This window comes from Macaca mulatta, chromosome 5, assembly GCF_049350105.2.
Source record: "Macaca mulatta isolate MMU2019108-1 chromosome 5, T2T-MMU8v2.0, whole genome shotgun sequence".
NCBI classification, from domain to species: Eukaryota; Metazoa; Chordata; class Mammalia; order Primates; family Cercopithecidae; genus Macaca; species Macaca mulatta.
Genome location: NC_133410.1, coordinates 183,092,663 through 183,108,929, shown reverse-complemented (window position 1 = coordinate 183,108,929; position 16,267 = coordinate 183,092,663). Strand labels below are relative to the sequence as shown.

General features: G+C 34.8%; 1 protein-coding gene across 1 annotated transcript in view; it reads left to right on the top strand.

Moving 5' to 3' along the window:
• GLRA3 (glycine receptor alpha 3) overlaps nucleotides 1-16,267 on the top strand; it is a 173,897-nt gene that overhangs the window by 148,933 nt on the left and 8,697 nt on the right. The window contains exons 8-9 of the mRNA XM_015139540.3: nucleotides 8,410-8,553; nucleotides 10,823-10,867. Of these exons, the coding sequence (XP_014995026.1) occupies nucleotides 8,410-8,553; nucleotides 10,823-10,867 (189 nt within the window). The remainder of the gene's footprint in view (nucleotides 1-8,409; nucleotides 8,554-10,822; nucleotides 10,868-16,267) is intronic.

The following is a 16,267-nucleotide window of genomic DNA, read 5'->3' as shown; positions in this document are numbered from 1 at the left end:
GTTACAAGTGAGGATAGCAATGACAACACCACTCCAAGGTCAGCATTCAACTCAAAGTAGACATGGAATATGAGAGCCAAATAAACCTTTGTTTCTTCAAGCCGGAGAAATTTTGTGGTTATTTGATAATTGCTTTGTGTCCTAGCTTGAATCCTCCCTACGCCAAACTCCTCATGTCACTGGAGGGTAGATACAGAGAAATCTCATGGTTAGGCAAGCTCCCTGAACATGACTGCTTCTCAGAGCCAAAAAAAAAAAAAAGGGACTTGATTCCCTGTTTAATAACCAAGATGACTGACAGCAATAAAATCCAATTTTTATAGCTATAGATATAGATATAGATATATAGATATATCTATATATTTCTTACTTGAGATGCAAGAGGCAGGCTTTCTCTATTTCTAATGAAAATTTTACAAGAAAGAAAAACTGCATAATTTCTTGTGAAAAAATATAAGAAATCTACAGAACATATGGTGCTTATATTACTTTCCCTAAATTATAAAACTTTTTTTAGAATGAAAAAGGCTAGGCCTTGCAATAACCTAGCTTGGTTACTCAGTTGATCATTTATCAAGCTGATCTCTTCCTGGATTGCTACATGGCAAGTAGTCAATAGTCTCCTGGCTCCTGGCTCATAAACAACTTTAGTATATTTAATACTGCTGGGGGACACACATGGTATTTCAAAGGATAAAACATTTCTCTTATCTTAATAGTTTTGCTTCACCTGAGCAACTAGGTTGTTTTCATCTACTAAATATAATGACCATTTCTTTTTATACGTCGTCTACTAGGAAGTTGACTGTCAGATTTTAGGATCAAAGCTAGCAAATATGGAGGATCTCACAATATGTATTTTGTGCACCGACATTACTCTTAAATATCAGATGAAATTTAAAAAGCCTGGAATTTTAAGATACAGAGAGGAATTCCAATTTACAGTGTTTACAGTTGTTGATTTGCAGTGGTGTCTTAAACGGAAGCAGCCTAATAACTATGTGATATAGAATAGTAGTTAAGTTCGTAGGCTCTGGAACCGTGTGAGTTACATTCAAATCCTAGTTTTGCTACTTGGTAGCCATGTGGCCTTAAGCAAGTTATTTCACTACAGCTGTTTCCTCATCTTTAAAATAGGGATGATTGCCTCTATTGTTGTGAGGTTTCAGTGTTACTGTATGGACACTACTGTATTAAGAACATCTCCTGGCATATTAGTTAATATATTTATGTTTCTAATAATAAATGGCTAGTGATTACAAGTCAATACACAGGAGTCAACCTAACTGAGAGACTTTACCATAAATAACCCTGTGCTGCATCCTAGAGATACAAAAATGAATAAGGTCTGGTCTTTGTCTTAGCTCATGGAATGTAATAGCCTAAAAGCAGAAGATACATAAGTGGATAATATCAGCACACTGAGACAAAATCAACGATACAATGGAGTTATTTGGTATTTGCTATCAATACATATTTTGTCAACATATTAGTATAGACATCTCATCTTCAAATCTTCATGGACATACTAATTTTTGCATCCTTCTAACCAAAGTTTTTGGAAAGTGGAAAGCATTTAAAAATTGCAGGATAGTGTAATTAACTGATGGGGGGGGCATTCAAGTGGTGCTAGCCACAGACATCTTACAGGACCTACCACAAAAATAAATATAATTACAGTTGTAATGAGTGACCTATGAAAAAAGTAGAAGTGGGATGCCAAGAAGCCTTATTGTGGCCTAGGCATTTGAGGATAGTTTCCCTGAGGAAGTAGCTTGCAAGCTGAGACGTGCAGGATGAACATCCATTACCCAAAGAAGGAGGTTTCCAGCCAAAAGTAATAGCAAAAAAAAAAATAAAATAAAAAATAAACAAAAGTAAATACAAAACAGCTGAGGCAGAGTGGAGTTTGTCAATTGCTTTCAGGTTTTCAAAAACTAAAAGAAGGGAAATGTAGCTACTACATAATAAGCAAGTAAGAAACTGTCATAAGGTGGTAATTATTCCTTCCACAGTGTGGTCTTCCCTGGCCACTGCCATCTAACATAGCCGCCTTCTAGAACCCAGTCCTTCATATCTTTACCCTCCTGCATTTTCTTTACATTTCTCTTAAATTATCTTATATATGTGTTTGCTTTTATTGTATGTTTTTCTAACTTGAGTATAAGCTCCATTAATTATAGAGCTTGTCTGTCTTTCTCATCTCTATACCTATAAAACCTAATGACAGAACTTGAGTTCATCATTGGCATTCAGTAAATGTTAATAAAAAACAGAAATGAAAGCTAGGCTTTATGTGAAGGGTTAATATGCATTATTATGAAAGGCTAATTATGAAGGGCTTTATACCCTATAAAACAGATTTTGAACATTAAATTAACAGAGAGCAAATGAAGAATTGTAAGCCTAAAGCAATGCAATCAGATTTGCATTTAAAAATCAGTAACTCTTGTGGCAAGGGTAGAGCTGAGGGACTAGGACACGCTGTGGCTTCCATCAGTGTGATGGCAGTATCGGGAAGGACAGAAATTGATAAACTTGAGAAATGGAAAGAAAAGATAATTAACAGGGCTGCATCTTTGAAAAAAGAGAGTGAGAAGCCTCCTAGATTTGGGGGTGAACAACTGTGAGTAGAGTCTCTTAATGAGAAGAGAGGGGAGCTGTGCATATTTGCTGGGTTTTTTTGTTTGTTTGTTTTTTGTTTTTGGTGGGGGAGGGTGTAGTCTGGTAGAGATTCTTAACTCCTTTTTAGTCAAATTAAGTTTGAGGTGTGGGAGACAGTCAGAGTGCCATGAAGGAAGAACCTGGATAAAGGGGGATCTAGTCAGGAAATAGAGGTTTGGGGATCATAAGCACAGAAGAGGAATTGAATCCATAGGGATAGATAAGATGGATTAGTGGGTTATGTCCCAATGAGAATAGAAGAGGACCAAGGCCATCTCCCTAAGGAGCTCAAGAAAAGAAAGAGAATCCAGAAAACCGACGGGGTGGAGTAAAGGGAGGGAAACCCAGAGAATGCAGGTCACAGAAGCCATGGGAAGGGCAATCCTTGAAAGGGAAGCATTCTTCTGCAGGATGGCTTGGGAGTGGTTTCCATGACAAAGGTCCCCTGACCAGTGCACCTCATTAGTCAACCTTTAGGTTTTATTTCCATAGACACTTGTATTCGGAGAGTGATACCGAGGGGAGATTCTTCCGGAAAATAGAACTAGGGTTCCAGTGGACAATGGGTCTTTTGGGAAGGTGGTCAAGATTGGAATGATACTGCCTAACAGGGTGGCATGCAGGAGGGGGAGGAAAGAAGGTAATGAATCTGAATCCATGGGGAATGTGCTGTATGTCATGAGTATGCTGTGAATGCTTTGAAGTAAGAACTGCTGTCTTTATTTTAAAGTTACTAGCCCCAAAGTTCCAAACTTCCCACGTCAAGTGTTTGCTGTCCTTGGCGGGGAAGCTGGAATGGAGGAGGAGAAACAGACTTGAAATTGGTGAAGGGGGTCGAAGAGATGATGAGGAAAGTAGGCCTTTAGGCTCAATGCTTATAAGCTGTTCACAATTAGCAGAGCCCTGGCAGGCACAAATGATGTTTCGATGTATTTGTTGTCACTGAAAACGCTCATTGAATTAATTTGGAAATTATATTTCTGAGGTAATTTCTGTGGTTCATGTCATTATGGATTCAGAACGCTCAAAAATGCACACATACTTTATGAGTCATATTCGTTCAGGAATAATGTGGCTTGAGACAGCATCTTTGAAAGCCATATTACTTGTTCCAGGACTGTATATATTTGGAAGCAGCCAGAAATTTCTGGCCGAATTACAGAATTTATGAAATTTAAATCTATACTTGCAAACAGATGGGCATTTGACACAGCACTGGAATAAAGTGAGATGCACTGCTCTTTGCCCGGTGGAGATGGTGCTGACCAGTAGAAGTCACACTTAAGTGCAGGAGGAGATGCAGAGTGCTTCCTTGTTGAAATGCTTCGTATGTAAGTTGACACTCTTCCGAGTGTCAAGAAATGAACTCTTTCAAAAAGAAAATCAACCCAATTGGAGGTATTAAGAAAGTGTTGCTCCAGAAAGTGAATCTCCATATGTCATCTATATTCAGTTTCTGCCCCCACGCCTGTATTTTACCATTTAATGCCTTCATTTATCTGTCCATTGACTCAGCAAATATGTACACGTGACAAACACTGATGTGATGGTGACCAAAACAGAGATGTCATCTGCCCTCAAAGAGTTCACAGGACAAACAGGAAAAAAAAGAAAAACAAGGAATCACAATTCCAGTGCAATGTGTTAGGGTAACACAGCAAGTCAGCACAGGTACCATGGGATTCTGAACTAGATTTGGGCAAAGTCTAGCCTGAGACCTGAAGAACCTGCTGGGAAAGATGGGAAAGAGCTTTTTTCCTTACTTTATTTATCGTTCCTGCCACTCTAACTTCCCCCCAAATGTTGAGCCACTTATCCTTTAAAACTACTATCTAAATCTGTCCAAAATTCCCACGGGCTAACGTTTCATAAAAATAGCTACACTAAATATTGAAGATGAAAGAGGAAAGAATACGGAAGATATAAACAGCACAAAGACAGGCAAGCTCTCAAAATCTCAAAATGTAGGGTGTTGATCCTTAAGATAATTATACACTGGGTCCAAATAAGTAGGGCAAATTAGCTTGAACCCAGCCTGGCATTCTGTTCTCCCAGATCCACATCTTCTTAGAAGTAAGGATATTTGTTTTTACAGCAAGGAAACAGACTTGTAGCTAACTGTCCATTTCCAGTGAAAGGTGGAAAAACATCTTACCTTTTATAAACAAAAGTATCTCTCATTTTTATTTCCAATACTTGGCAAATGACAGCATTTTACGCATCTAATTGGCCATATGAAGTATGAAATAAAATGAATTATCTCATGCTCACTCCACAAAAGGTATGTTTTTGCTGACACTGCTTGCAATATACGCTTCCTTAATTTCCTTAGAGTAGAAAATTTCCTTACAGTAGCATCAAAATAATGATGTTAATGTATTACATCACTTGGAAGAAAATAGTTATCCATAAGTTTATACACATATGCATAAACAAATGAATAAACAGATAAATGTAGAAGACAGTGATTTTTCTTACAGTAGAATGCTAATTGATTTCCTTTTTTTTTTTTTTTTTTTTTTTTTTTTTTTGAGACGGAGTCTTGCTCTGCCGCCCAGGCTGGAGTGCAGTGGCCGGATCTCAGCTCACTGCAAGCTCCGCCTCCCGGGTTCCCGCCATTCTCCTGCCTCAGCCTCCCGAGTAGCTGGGACTACAGGCGCCGCCACCTCGCCAGACTAGTTTTTTGTATTTTTTTAGTAGAGACGGGGTTTCACCATGTTAGCCAGGATGGTCTCGATCTCCTGACCTCGTGATCCGCCCTTAATTGAGTAATTTCCTAATACTCAAGCAAATTTTCAACCTTGAGCAATGGACATATACAAAGATACGAGGTCAGCTACAACCTGAAATCACTGCAAATTAAACTGAGAGAAGTATGAAAGCAGTTGCTTAAAGGTTACCGAATTACTTTTTCTAAGGGACTTAGGTCTGTATAAGTCTATTTCTAAAAAATACGGACCTAGCTTTTCTTTTTACTCTTCTCTTCCTGTCTCTTCCCTTTGTGTTCATTTTTAAAAGTTGTCTGTTTGTTCCGCTTTTTCTTATCCTTCTCTTCCCTTCTCTACCTTTGAGGTGACAAGACACAGTGAGACTGTAAGGCCATAGCTGAGCAAGTGTCAGAATCAAGGATGGTAGCTGGGGCTGGTGGAACCAGGATCAGGGATGCTATCAGATTACGAGAACCTATGGAACAGGATAAATAGATAGTTAGGATCAAGGCCAGTGGGGCCATTGCGGGATGGGACCAGGGGCAAGGAGCCAAATGGGGCAAATGGTGACCAAATAGAAGCCTCCAGCCATAATCCCCCCTACAGGAATGCCAAATGGAACAACTATCTGCACACAAAAATCACCTTCATAAGAACCAAAAATCAACTGAATGATCAAAGTATCTGGTTTTACCACTATATTAAGGTGCTGAGGCTGAAAAGATGGTTGGCAGAATTGAGATGTTAGTCACATACATGGTGAATGATCAAATACATGTTGAGGATAATGGGAGTCAAGTTTCCCACTTTTAGAGAAAAATTTTGCATATATAGAAAGGGTATAGGCTACAGGGAATGCTGTGGTGTTGAGTTAGATTTAGAGATACTAATGGAAGCTCGTGTTTGATGGATAGATGGATAGAGAGATAGAGAGAGAAAGATGATAAAGAAATGTATACAGTTGCTACATTTTATGTGTGTGTGTGTGTGCGCGCGAATATATGTGTATGTGTGAGATTGATAGCTCTGTCCACTGTGAGGGCCTAGAAACGATACCCCTAAGGAAGATGTGAGTACACCCAGTGTCCAGATCTTGGTTTCTAAAAGCCACTCTTCACTACAGAAGAGTTCCTTAGAGAAAGGGCTGACTCAAAGACCAGAATAGGAAAAGTACAAGATGAATCTGGAGTGTCTTGTGCCAGAAAGTGAGGAAATGCTCAAATAATGAGGGAGACTTGTCAAAATGATATATGTGCTAACATCTAGGGGCTCCTAATGGCCCAATCTGGGATAATGTGAGAATCAAAATAAATAATGATGTTAATGTATTACATCACTTGGAAGAAAATAGTTATCCATAAGTTTATACACATATAAATAAAGGAATAAACAGATAAATGTAGAAGACAGGGATTTTTCTCACAGTTGAATGTGAATTGATAAATGTAGATGAATAAGGAAATTAGAAAATCACCACTGAGTAACCATCATTGTAGTAATTGTTTCAGCCAAAAATCATCAACATATGCTAAATCTAGTGTGTGAAGATTTAAAGAGTAATAGAATACTTATATAATTTCAAAATATTCCATGCATGGGAAGATTCGCAATTTTACAATAGAGCAACATAGCAGACATTACCTTCATCAATTGATCAGCATTGTGTACCTCCTGATATGATGCACTGTGGAGAACAGGGAATCACTCGTTAGGAATCCCTACTAAAAATCCATCATCTGAATGTAAATGAGGAAACATCAGGCAAACTTTAGAAAATAACTGGCCTGTACTCATCAAAAGTAACAATGCCACAAAAAAAGCAAGGAGAGACAGATAATGTCCCACACTGAAAACTAAAGAGATATGACAACAAAATGCAGCACGTGATCCTGGATTAAATCCTGTGCTGGAAAAAAAAATAACAAAAAAGTTTGTTTTTTAAATAAAAAAGGGTATTCTTGAGACAATTGGTGAAATGGGAGGGATTTAAGGATTAGGTGGTAGGATTTTATCAATGTTATAAATGTTAAATTTCGGATTTTGTTGAGTGTATGGTGTTATGTCTACAAATTACACTCAAATAGTTTGAAGGAATATATACATGTATATATATATACACACACATACACACACAATAATATATATACATACACACACAACAATAAATGTAAAGTGGAGAAGTAAATGTAGTAACAACTGGAGAAGCTGATAGTGCTTTTTACAATTCTTTTTTTTTTTTTTTTTTTTTTTTTTGAGACAGAATTCTACTATTTCGCTCCAGCTGGAGTGAAGTGGCGTGATCTTGGCTCACTGCAACCTCTGCCCTCTGAGTTCAAGTGATTCTCCTGCCTCAGCCTCCCAAGTAGCTGGGATTATAGGCGCCCGCCACTACACCCAGCCAATTTTTGTGTTTTTAAAACAGATGGGGTTTCACAATGTTGGCTAGGCTGGTCTCAAACTCTTGACCTCAGGTGATCCACCCGCCTTGGCCTCCCAAAGTGCTAGGATTACAGGTGTGAGCCATCGCACCTGGCCTCTTTGTACTATCCTTATAACTTGTCTTTATAAAAGTTAAAAATATTTCAAAATATGTAACAAATAACCATATATTATTTATAAATGCAATGAAAGAAAAATATCTTAACAGAATTAATAAATACAGTTTTAAACTTTTTAAAAATATTGATGAAAATGTGGAACTAAAAAGCCAACAGCATTATCTATATTTCAATGTTCACACTTTTTAAGCACTGTACTGTTCTGAAGGTAAAGTTATATTTCATCTTACTTTTCCTTTCATCGTGTTTGGGCTATTGCCTAAATTTGAAAAAAACAAAAAAAACAGAATACTCATAACTAATACATAAAATTTACAAAAATGGCTATCTGAAAACTTCAAGAAAAAATTGTCATTTTCTTTATTTTTCAATACTTCTATATGAATGACATAATTCAGAATCAGAAAAACTCAGTTTTGTTCTCAAAGGAAGTAACAATATAAGTGAATTTGCTTGCTCTCTCTTTCTCTCTTGGCTAGGTTTCATATGTCAAAGCTATTGATATTTGGATGGCAGTATGCCTCCTTTTTGTGTTTTCAGCACTTCTGGAGTATGCAGCTGTAAATTTTGTATCAAGACAACACAAAGAACTTCTGAGATTTCGACGAAAGAGAAAGAATAAGGTAAGTGATTAAATGGTTTGGGTTTGGCAGCATCAAGTTTTCACTGGAAAGTGAATTTGTTGTATTTAATAGAGATGAAAAGAGAGGCAATTGGGACTGGGGATGAAATAATATAATATTCCTTTCATTTTTTTTTCCAATCCAAACTAAAAATGTCAAAAATAGCTTCAGGGAGAAAATGATGACACCTAGCTCTACTTTAAACAGCATATCTGGTGACATGAGACCTACATTAGCTTCTTTTTAATGTGCTTCCTGGAACGACCCTTTTTTATTTTAATTAATGAATTATATCATTTCTTACTTTCAATGTTAGAGCATTTCTAATGGTTTCACTTGACGTAAGTCATCAAATGTAATTATTAAAGTTCTTTTGTCAGAGCTAATTCATTTCATTATTTTCATCAAATATTACTTATTTACTAATACCATGATGATAAATACATGAAAAACTCTGTGGTCTCTTTTTAATGCATATTTTCATGAACTAAAGACATTTCTTTTGAAACCCTGTGGGAAACACAAGAAAGTCCTGTTGTTTCCTGGCTACTATCTGATAAATGATGAAACCAGGAAGAAACTTAGAACATCATGAAGAGACCATAGCCAGTTTCAGAAGTAAACCCCTAATTGGATTTGGATGTCCTAAATGAAGTTTTTCCTCTATGCAGAACTGTAATGTCATCTCCCTTGACATGCATGTGGTTTTGACCAATCCGCTTTCCTTTTCTGTAAGAGAGATCCTCTATCAACAGCAGATCTATGCATTTACTTCTAATGTGAATGTGCCAACAGACATTTTAAAGCAAATGGTCTTTTAAAGCAATGGACAGTAATATCAAAGTTTTGTGTAATTGTGGCAAGGATCCAATATCCTGGCATATTTAAGTCAAAACATAAACCTTAGTGATAATAGTATAGTTCGCATAGTGTGCATTTTTAAGTATGTAAAGATTTAACTTTTTAAGGATTCTTTATGGTTTATAAATTATACTGCAATTTATGTATTTATTATACTTGTTTAAAAAGCTTTGACGTCTTAGTGTTTGAGTCTACTTAGTATTAAACATATTCTAAAGCAGTAACTTACTTATCATTTCTAATTGGCCCTCCAAAAAGCATCACTGCTCCAATAAACACACAATTAACAGCAGCGTGGAAAGAACATCAGCATTCAGCATCAGAGATTCAGTAATACATGAACAAAAAACAGTGCTAAGACTTGCGTTTAATCAAATTTTTATGAAAACAGAAGCATATCTTTTGTACACTGAAACATACTGTGATGGGGAGATTAACTTTATCTTCTTCCCTCACCTCACCCTGGTCTACTGGTCTGTTATATTTTCTCATTTCTGCTCATTCTGCCTTTGTCTCTTTTTCTTCCTCTTCTCTCTCCCTCTCCACATCCTACTTTCTCATGTTTTCTTTCATAATAACTGGCACCGGTTGAACAACAATGACAGTACAAATGCTGTATCACAGGGATGACGCTCTGGTCTTTCTTTGGTATTAGTGACTGATAAAGACCACTTTCCCTTTTAGTATCATTAATTAGAAGTAAAGCAATATGCATGTTCCCTATCATTATGATTTGCTTTTTGTCATTTTGATTTTCCATTTCCTTACCTTTTTCCTTCTCCTTATACAATTTAGAATGTATCAAGCAGGTCCTGTAAATTCTGGAAAAGAGAAGTTTTATGCATCCGGTGTCCAAATGGGTAAAGTGTGAAAGCTCAGACATATCCTACATCCACCACACATTCAATAATCACAATATCCAGTAGACAAAGTATTAGATGACAAGTTTGTATGCTCAATTCTGGATCCTTCTTTTAAAAAATTATTTTTACCAAAGTGCCTCCTTACTCAGTTTTACCACATGTAAAAGTGAAATAAAAATATTTGATGCTCCTTCCTCTTTAGCTCATAGAAAGAGGGAAGCATTCATTTTCTCCAGTGACTGGTACTCTGGGAAAATGCAGAAATGCAAAAACAGTCGTATCTTATTGTTTTCTGATAACTACTTGATATATTCAGCGAGCAAATGTAATTAAATGTAATTTTGATTTAATGAAAAAAAGAGTTTTTTTAAATTCAGTTTATACGTTGGGATAGATACTTTGCATATGTGAAAATCTATTAATTGCTACCTAGGTCTGTTCAAATGGTATATGCAATTACAACCAATTGTGTAATTATATTTAATCATATATGAATTGATTCTCTGGTTTCTCAATTCCTCTTGGTCCACTTTACCTTCCCACAGACAGAAGCTTTTGCATTGGAGAAGTTTTACCGTTTCTCAGATATGGTAAATTGACTTTCTTAACTCTAAATAGAGGAATGTGGTCATCAGTAAAAAGCAGACAGCATATTCTGCACTACCAAGGCAGTGTTTGGTGGGGAAACGTAGCTCCTTTTGTATTGAAAGCGGAGCAAACACCATCCTCCTTCAGCTAAGAAGGTTATTTTCTTTTTCTAAAAACTTCATTCTTGTCTTCTCTCATCCATAAAAGGATATTTAAATATTACCCTTCATTTTTTTAACAGAGCTATTTGATTGGTCAAAATGATTTAAAAATATATGTTAAAGAGAAATGTCACATATATCTTGTAATAATCATCATAGAAGAAACACTCAGATACTTGTACAAAATTAGTTGAAAATAAATGGAAAATTTATTTATACAAACAAATTCTAAAAGCAGCTGCACAAGAGACCTCAAAATAAGGCAACAAAATGCTTTGTGCCTTCTGTGTATCTTTAGAATCCATTCTAAACGTTAAAATATGCTGAGGTTACTTATAGCAAGTGAACAATTTAGTTTTGATAGCAGCATCCTTTGAAATTGTCAAATAAAAAGAGTTCACAGAGGCACATGTCCAAGTATAATGACTAAATATTAGGAAAGCAATATAAAATAGATAGTTTTGGTCCATACGTGGTTTGACTTGGGGGTTCATAATATAGTATACCGTAATTACATAGAAATCTATTGAAGCCAAGAATTTAGCCTGGGAAATCACACACAAATAGTTCTGTCTACTAAACTTAATTTCTGGGGTAAATTATATCTAAAAGTAGCTACCAGATGATTCTACTGTACATTGCAAGTAAGCATCCCTGCAAGAGACATAATGTTAAATAATTCTTGCAGTAATCTCAACCTCATAACAGATTGTCTAGATCTGGTATTATTTTAAAGTACTTGCTAAGTTCTCTTATAATATGTAATCACTCAGCAATTGTCCTTTTGCTACTAAAATTTACATCTTATTTCCCAGCATCCCACTTCTCCCTTTGTTTTTCATCCCTGAAAGAAAATTTCACATGATCCACTTGCTTTTACTTGATTATCTTAACTGTAAATTTTTCATGGCATGGAATTTACATAATTAGATATAGTGTTTGCAATATATATTTATAGATACAAGTGGGTATTAGACTATATAGCAGATTCTCTAATCTTTCTTTGGAAGACCAACATAATTATATCTCTAGTAGCTAAACAGTTAATGTTTATAGAAACTATAGAATGAAAGGTATCTATTTAATTAAATATTACTTTATGAAAACTCTAATGAAAAAACAGGCTTATTGTATGGAAAGTCAATAAATTTTTATTTTTATAGAAGAAACAATATGATAACACAGATATAGTCATAAGAAAGTATATACATCCCTTTTGTGTTTAAAATATTTCAAGCATTTGGCAAATTTGGGGGTGATTGGTTTCTTTGACTTTTTGAAAACTATTTCCCTAAACTAACAATGCTCTGGGCTGATCAAATTTGTCCTTTAAAACTATGTATTTTGCTTAGAAACAGTATGAGTAATCTAAATTTTGAAATAAACAGAATCAAAATGAGTCTCAATGTTTGTACTATGCCCTTTATTGTCATGAGTACTGGTTTACATGGATTTTCTTCAGTACTCTAATTTGGCAGAACAGGCAAAGTAAATAAAATAGTCTCACTGTAGAAAGTTTGCCACAACAGGGGACCTTACATTAATGCAATTATTGTTCCTAGGAAAGTTTTAACTAGGCTCAGCATTGACCTCAGCATTGTATACAGCTTTTTTAAACTTACTTTTACCTCTGTGAAGGTACCAGAGAATCCTGCGTCTATTCTGAAAGAACACAAGTTTGCTCTTGTATCCAAATTTCCCCACCCCACACTGTCCCAGCCTGCTGTGTGCTGATTACGCACTGCACCATGTTATGGATGCTATCTCCAGCGCTGTGTGTGTGTGCGTGTGTGTGTCTGTATGCATGATATGGAAGCATTTTGGCTAGAGTTGCTATTCCCATGTATGATATCATTACTTCAGTCCTGGAGGCTTAAAAAGACATGCCAAGGTATTTCCAAACATGTTTTTTGTTGAGAGTTATGGATAAAATGGGATTGCTTTAATGCATTTCATGTAGCTTCCTCCACAATGCAATGTAATAGTGCAATGGTTTGCTGCAAGAAAACATATGTACACAGTATTCTAGTGCCTGTTTCCCTACTGATGATTATTTATTAATTATTATTTATATATGCAAATGAAATAGGAATGGACCATTAGTTCTAGATTTAAGAAATCCTGACCAAGTTTATGTTTTGCTAGGCACAGTGGTTATCTTTTGAAAAAATAAAGCTATCATTGACTGCATTTTGACCATCTGTACACAAACTTTATTTTATTTACTTATGTTTTTGTATGCTGTCTAACTTTAAAAATAATTCAAGATAGCTTCTAAGGATAATAAATAATTGATTTTCTGCCCTGTGCATTTGTTAAGTCTATAGTCTAAGGATAAATACAAATGTACATATATACTATTTTGATGAAAGTGAGAAGGATTCATGTTTGAAAGCCATATGGCATCCATATACACTGATTATTCAATAATCTTTCCATTCCAGGTCAGCTTATGCTGTTCTAGAGCTAAGATTTTCTTTAAATAGATTAAGTGTTTCCTACAAATGTCTTCCATGCATACCTGAAGAATAGTTATTTCCCAATAACTTAGATTCAAACAAAATTCTATTCGAATGACTCTAATAACAGGAGTTGAAATTGCATCCTCTCAAATAAGACAAAAATTGTAAGACTTTAGTTATTCCCTGGAAACAAATATTTAAATATTTAGTTTATGCTAAACTCAGCTATTTCTTATAGCTATATATTCTCTGAAAATCTGTTCAGGACAATAATATTTGACAAAATAATATAATCTCTGTTTAAATTTACATGCATTTGGTGACTTCCATCTCAATGTTAATTAAAATAGAAATGCTGCTTTTTAACATATGATGTCTATTGTAATACCCTATGTCACGCCATAATTATGAGTTGGCAGTAAGTGAATCTAACATATTATGCTATAAATAGATATGTAGATTTTTAAACAAATCATTCCATTGATTTCTTATCTGTCCTCTATAATATTTCATCTAAAACATTAATCTTTCTAAATTTACATTTTTAAATTTTTACATCTTTTAAATTTACCATTTATCAATCTTCAAACCATTTCCGAATCTAAGTTTAATATGCCAGTATACACTTGGCTAATTAATAGCGAATTCAGTTGTCATCTATAATAAATGCAGGGTTCTCCTGGAGTGAAATTTCAAATAATTTCATATTAACAATTGACTTACAACAACAAAGTGTTTTTGAAACCTCATCTATAATTGCATTATTTTAGACTTTCCATTTATAAATGATATAAAAATGTGTGTAGATATATGAAACTGAATATTTTATTTTAGACTTATATTTTAGAAAAACAATTTTAATTCACTCACATTTTTCATCTGTTCTTAATATTCTCAAGGGACAATGATGTTTCCCAATAAAATGAGTCATTGCTGTTTATTAGCAATTTAAAATAATCCACACATTTTGAAATAATATAAATAGAAATTCATAACAATTTAATTTTCCTTCCTTTATTACATTACCATTTGGTAATAACATTACAAAAAAGTATTTAACAAAAAGACATTTGGAATAATCTATTTAATATTTTAATTGTATAAAGATTGCCCCAAAGGTACCTACTAAGGGAGAAAAATTAAGATGCAAATAATGTGTTTAATGCTGTTATACCTTACAGCATTTCACATCATCAATACTTCATGCTGTTCTAGATGCTTAATGTTTTGTTCACACTCAATGGCAATTTTCATGCCTTCATCACTCTCACATCCATGTAAGTTTTCTTTTTTCTGGTCATTTTTGAGGACTAAGAAGAAGATACAAAATTAGTCCTTGCCTCACACATGTGTTAGTACACACCATCATGTTTGATGACAGAGATGAAGCAATTTCATTCAATGACTGTATGCACCCTTCTATTTTCTGTCTGTCTCTAATATTTCTAGTTATAACTTGCATTTTATATGAATCAGTGTTTGGCATAATTGAAATAAAATGAAAAGAGACATACAAAGTCTCACAGTATGATATAGAAGCATAATGACTGAAATGTTCTTTTTGTCAGTTTTAAATTTACAGAAAAATGATATTCCTGTAAAAAGAATTGTGTGGTAGCTAAATGGCTGTCTCCATTCTTCATTGCCTACCATTCTAACTTGCTTGAAGCATAGTAAGAAGGTTTACTTGTGGGTAAACTAAACTACTTCTTTAACTTTTTAATCAGCGATTTTGCCCACTTCCTATATTTTATGTTGTCAAGGGCCTTAATTTTATAACCACTAAAGATTGGCTAATACATAATGTCTCTGAGTCAAAAGTTCTAGATATATTTTTTATTCCTTGCTTTTTTGACATGTAATCCATGAAAATGTAAGCTGAAGCTATTTCCAGAAAATTAAATTATCTCAAAAAAATATTTGAGTGCTAATTACAATAAGGAATATCACTGCACATGTAAGCATACATAAACACAGGATAATTTATGACTGGGTAATGCAAAGCAGAGAAATTAGTAATAAAATATTTCAGTGCTGCTTCTTATTTAGTAATCTAATAATAACAATAAGCTGATAGAAAAGCTTCATCCCTGCTTAAAATTATTGTTTAAGAGAAACCTTTCAAAAAAAGTCCCAATAAGCCAGTCATTTAAAAAAATCCCTTGATGTTTTTAAGGTCCAGGGGCTCATGGTCTCTCTCATCCCCTGTCTTCCTGTGAGTGCAGACAGGACCCTATACAGGAGTCTGTTCCTTTCCTTCCCATGGAGCTGACAACCTGTTTCTGAAAGGGCCCTGATATGACTCCACATGCCTCATCTCATGGGCACACTCAGAATGATCTCCACTCTTTCATACAACACATTTAAAACACAAAGACTCTTTGCATAAATTAGATTTGCAAGGAATTCTAGCAGTCACATGGCAAAACCCATGTATTATAACAATAAGACAGTGAGGACTTGAGGGGTGAATGGCCTTTTTATTTTTATGCTGTTGGTTAACCTTTTAGTGTAATGGTGCACAAATGCAAGACCTCCTGGAGAACAGGTGACTGGGTAGGCCTATTTTACATAGTATTTTAGTGCTAGTTTAGTTACTCTGAGTTTAAAACATCTAATAGTAAAATGATTCAAGTTGTTATTAGTATTCTTTCCTTTTGTGTTTGTGCAATTTCTAGAATAATGTAATATTACACTCAAAATATTAATAATAGCAGCAATTTGAGTGCTTTGTCCGGTGTTTTATATTTTCTCTCACCCTGAAAGAACTGATAGGTAG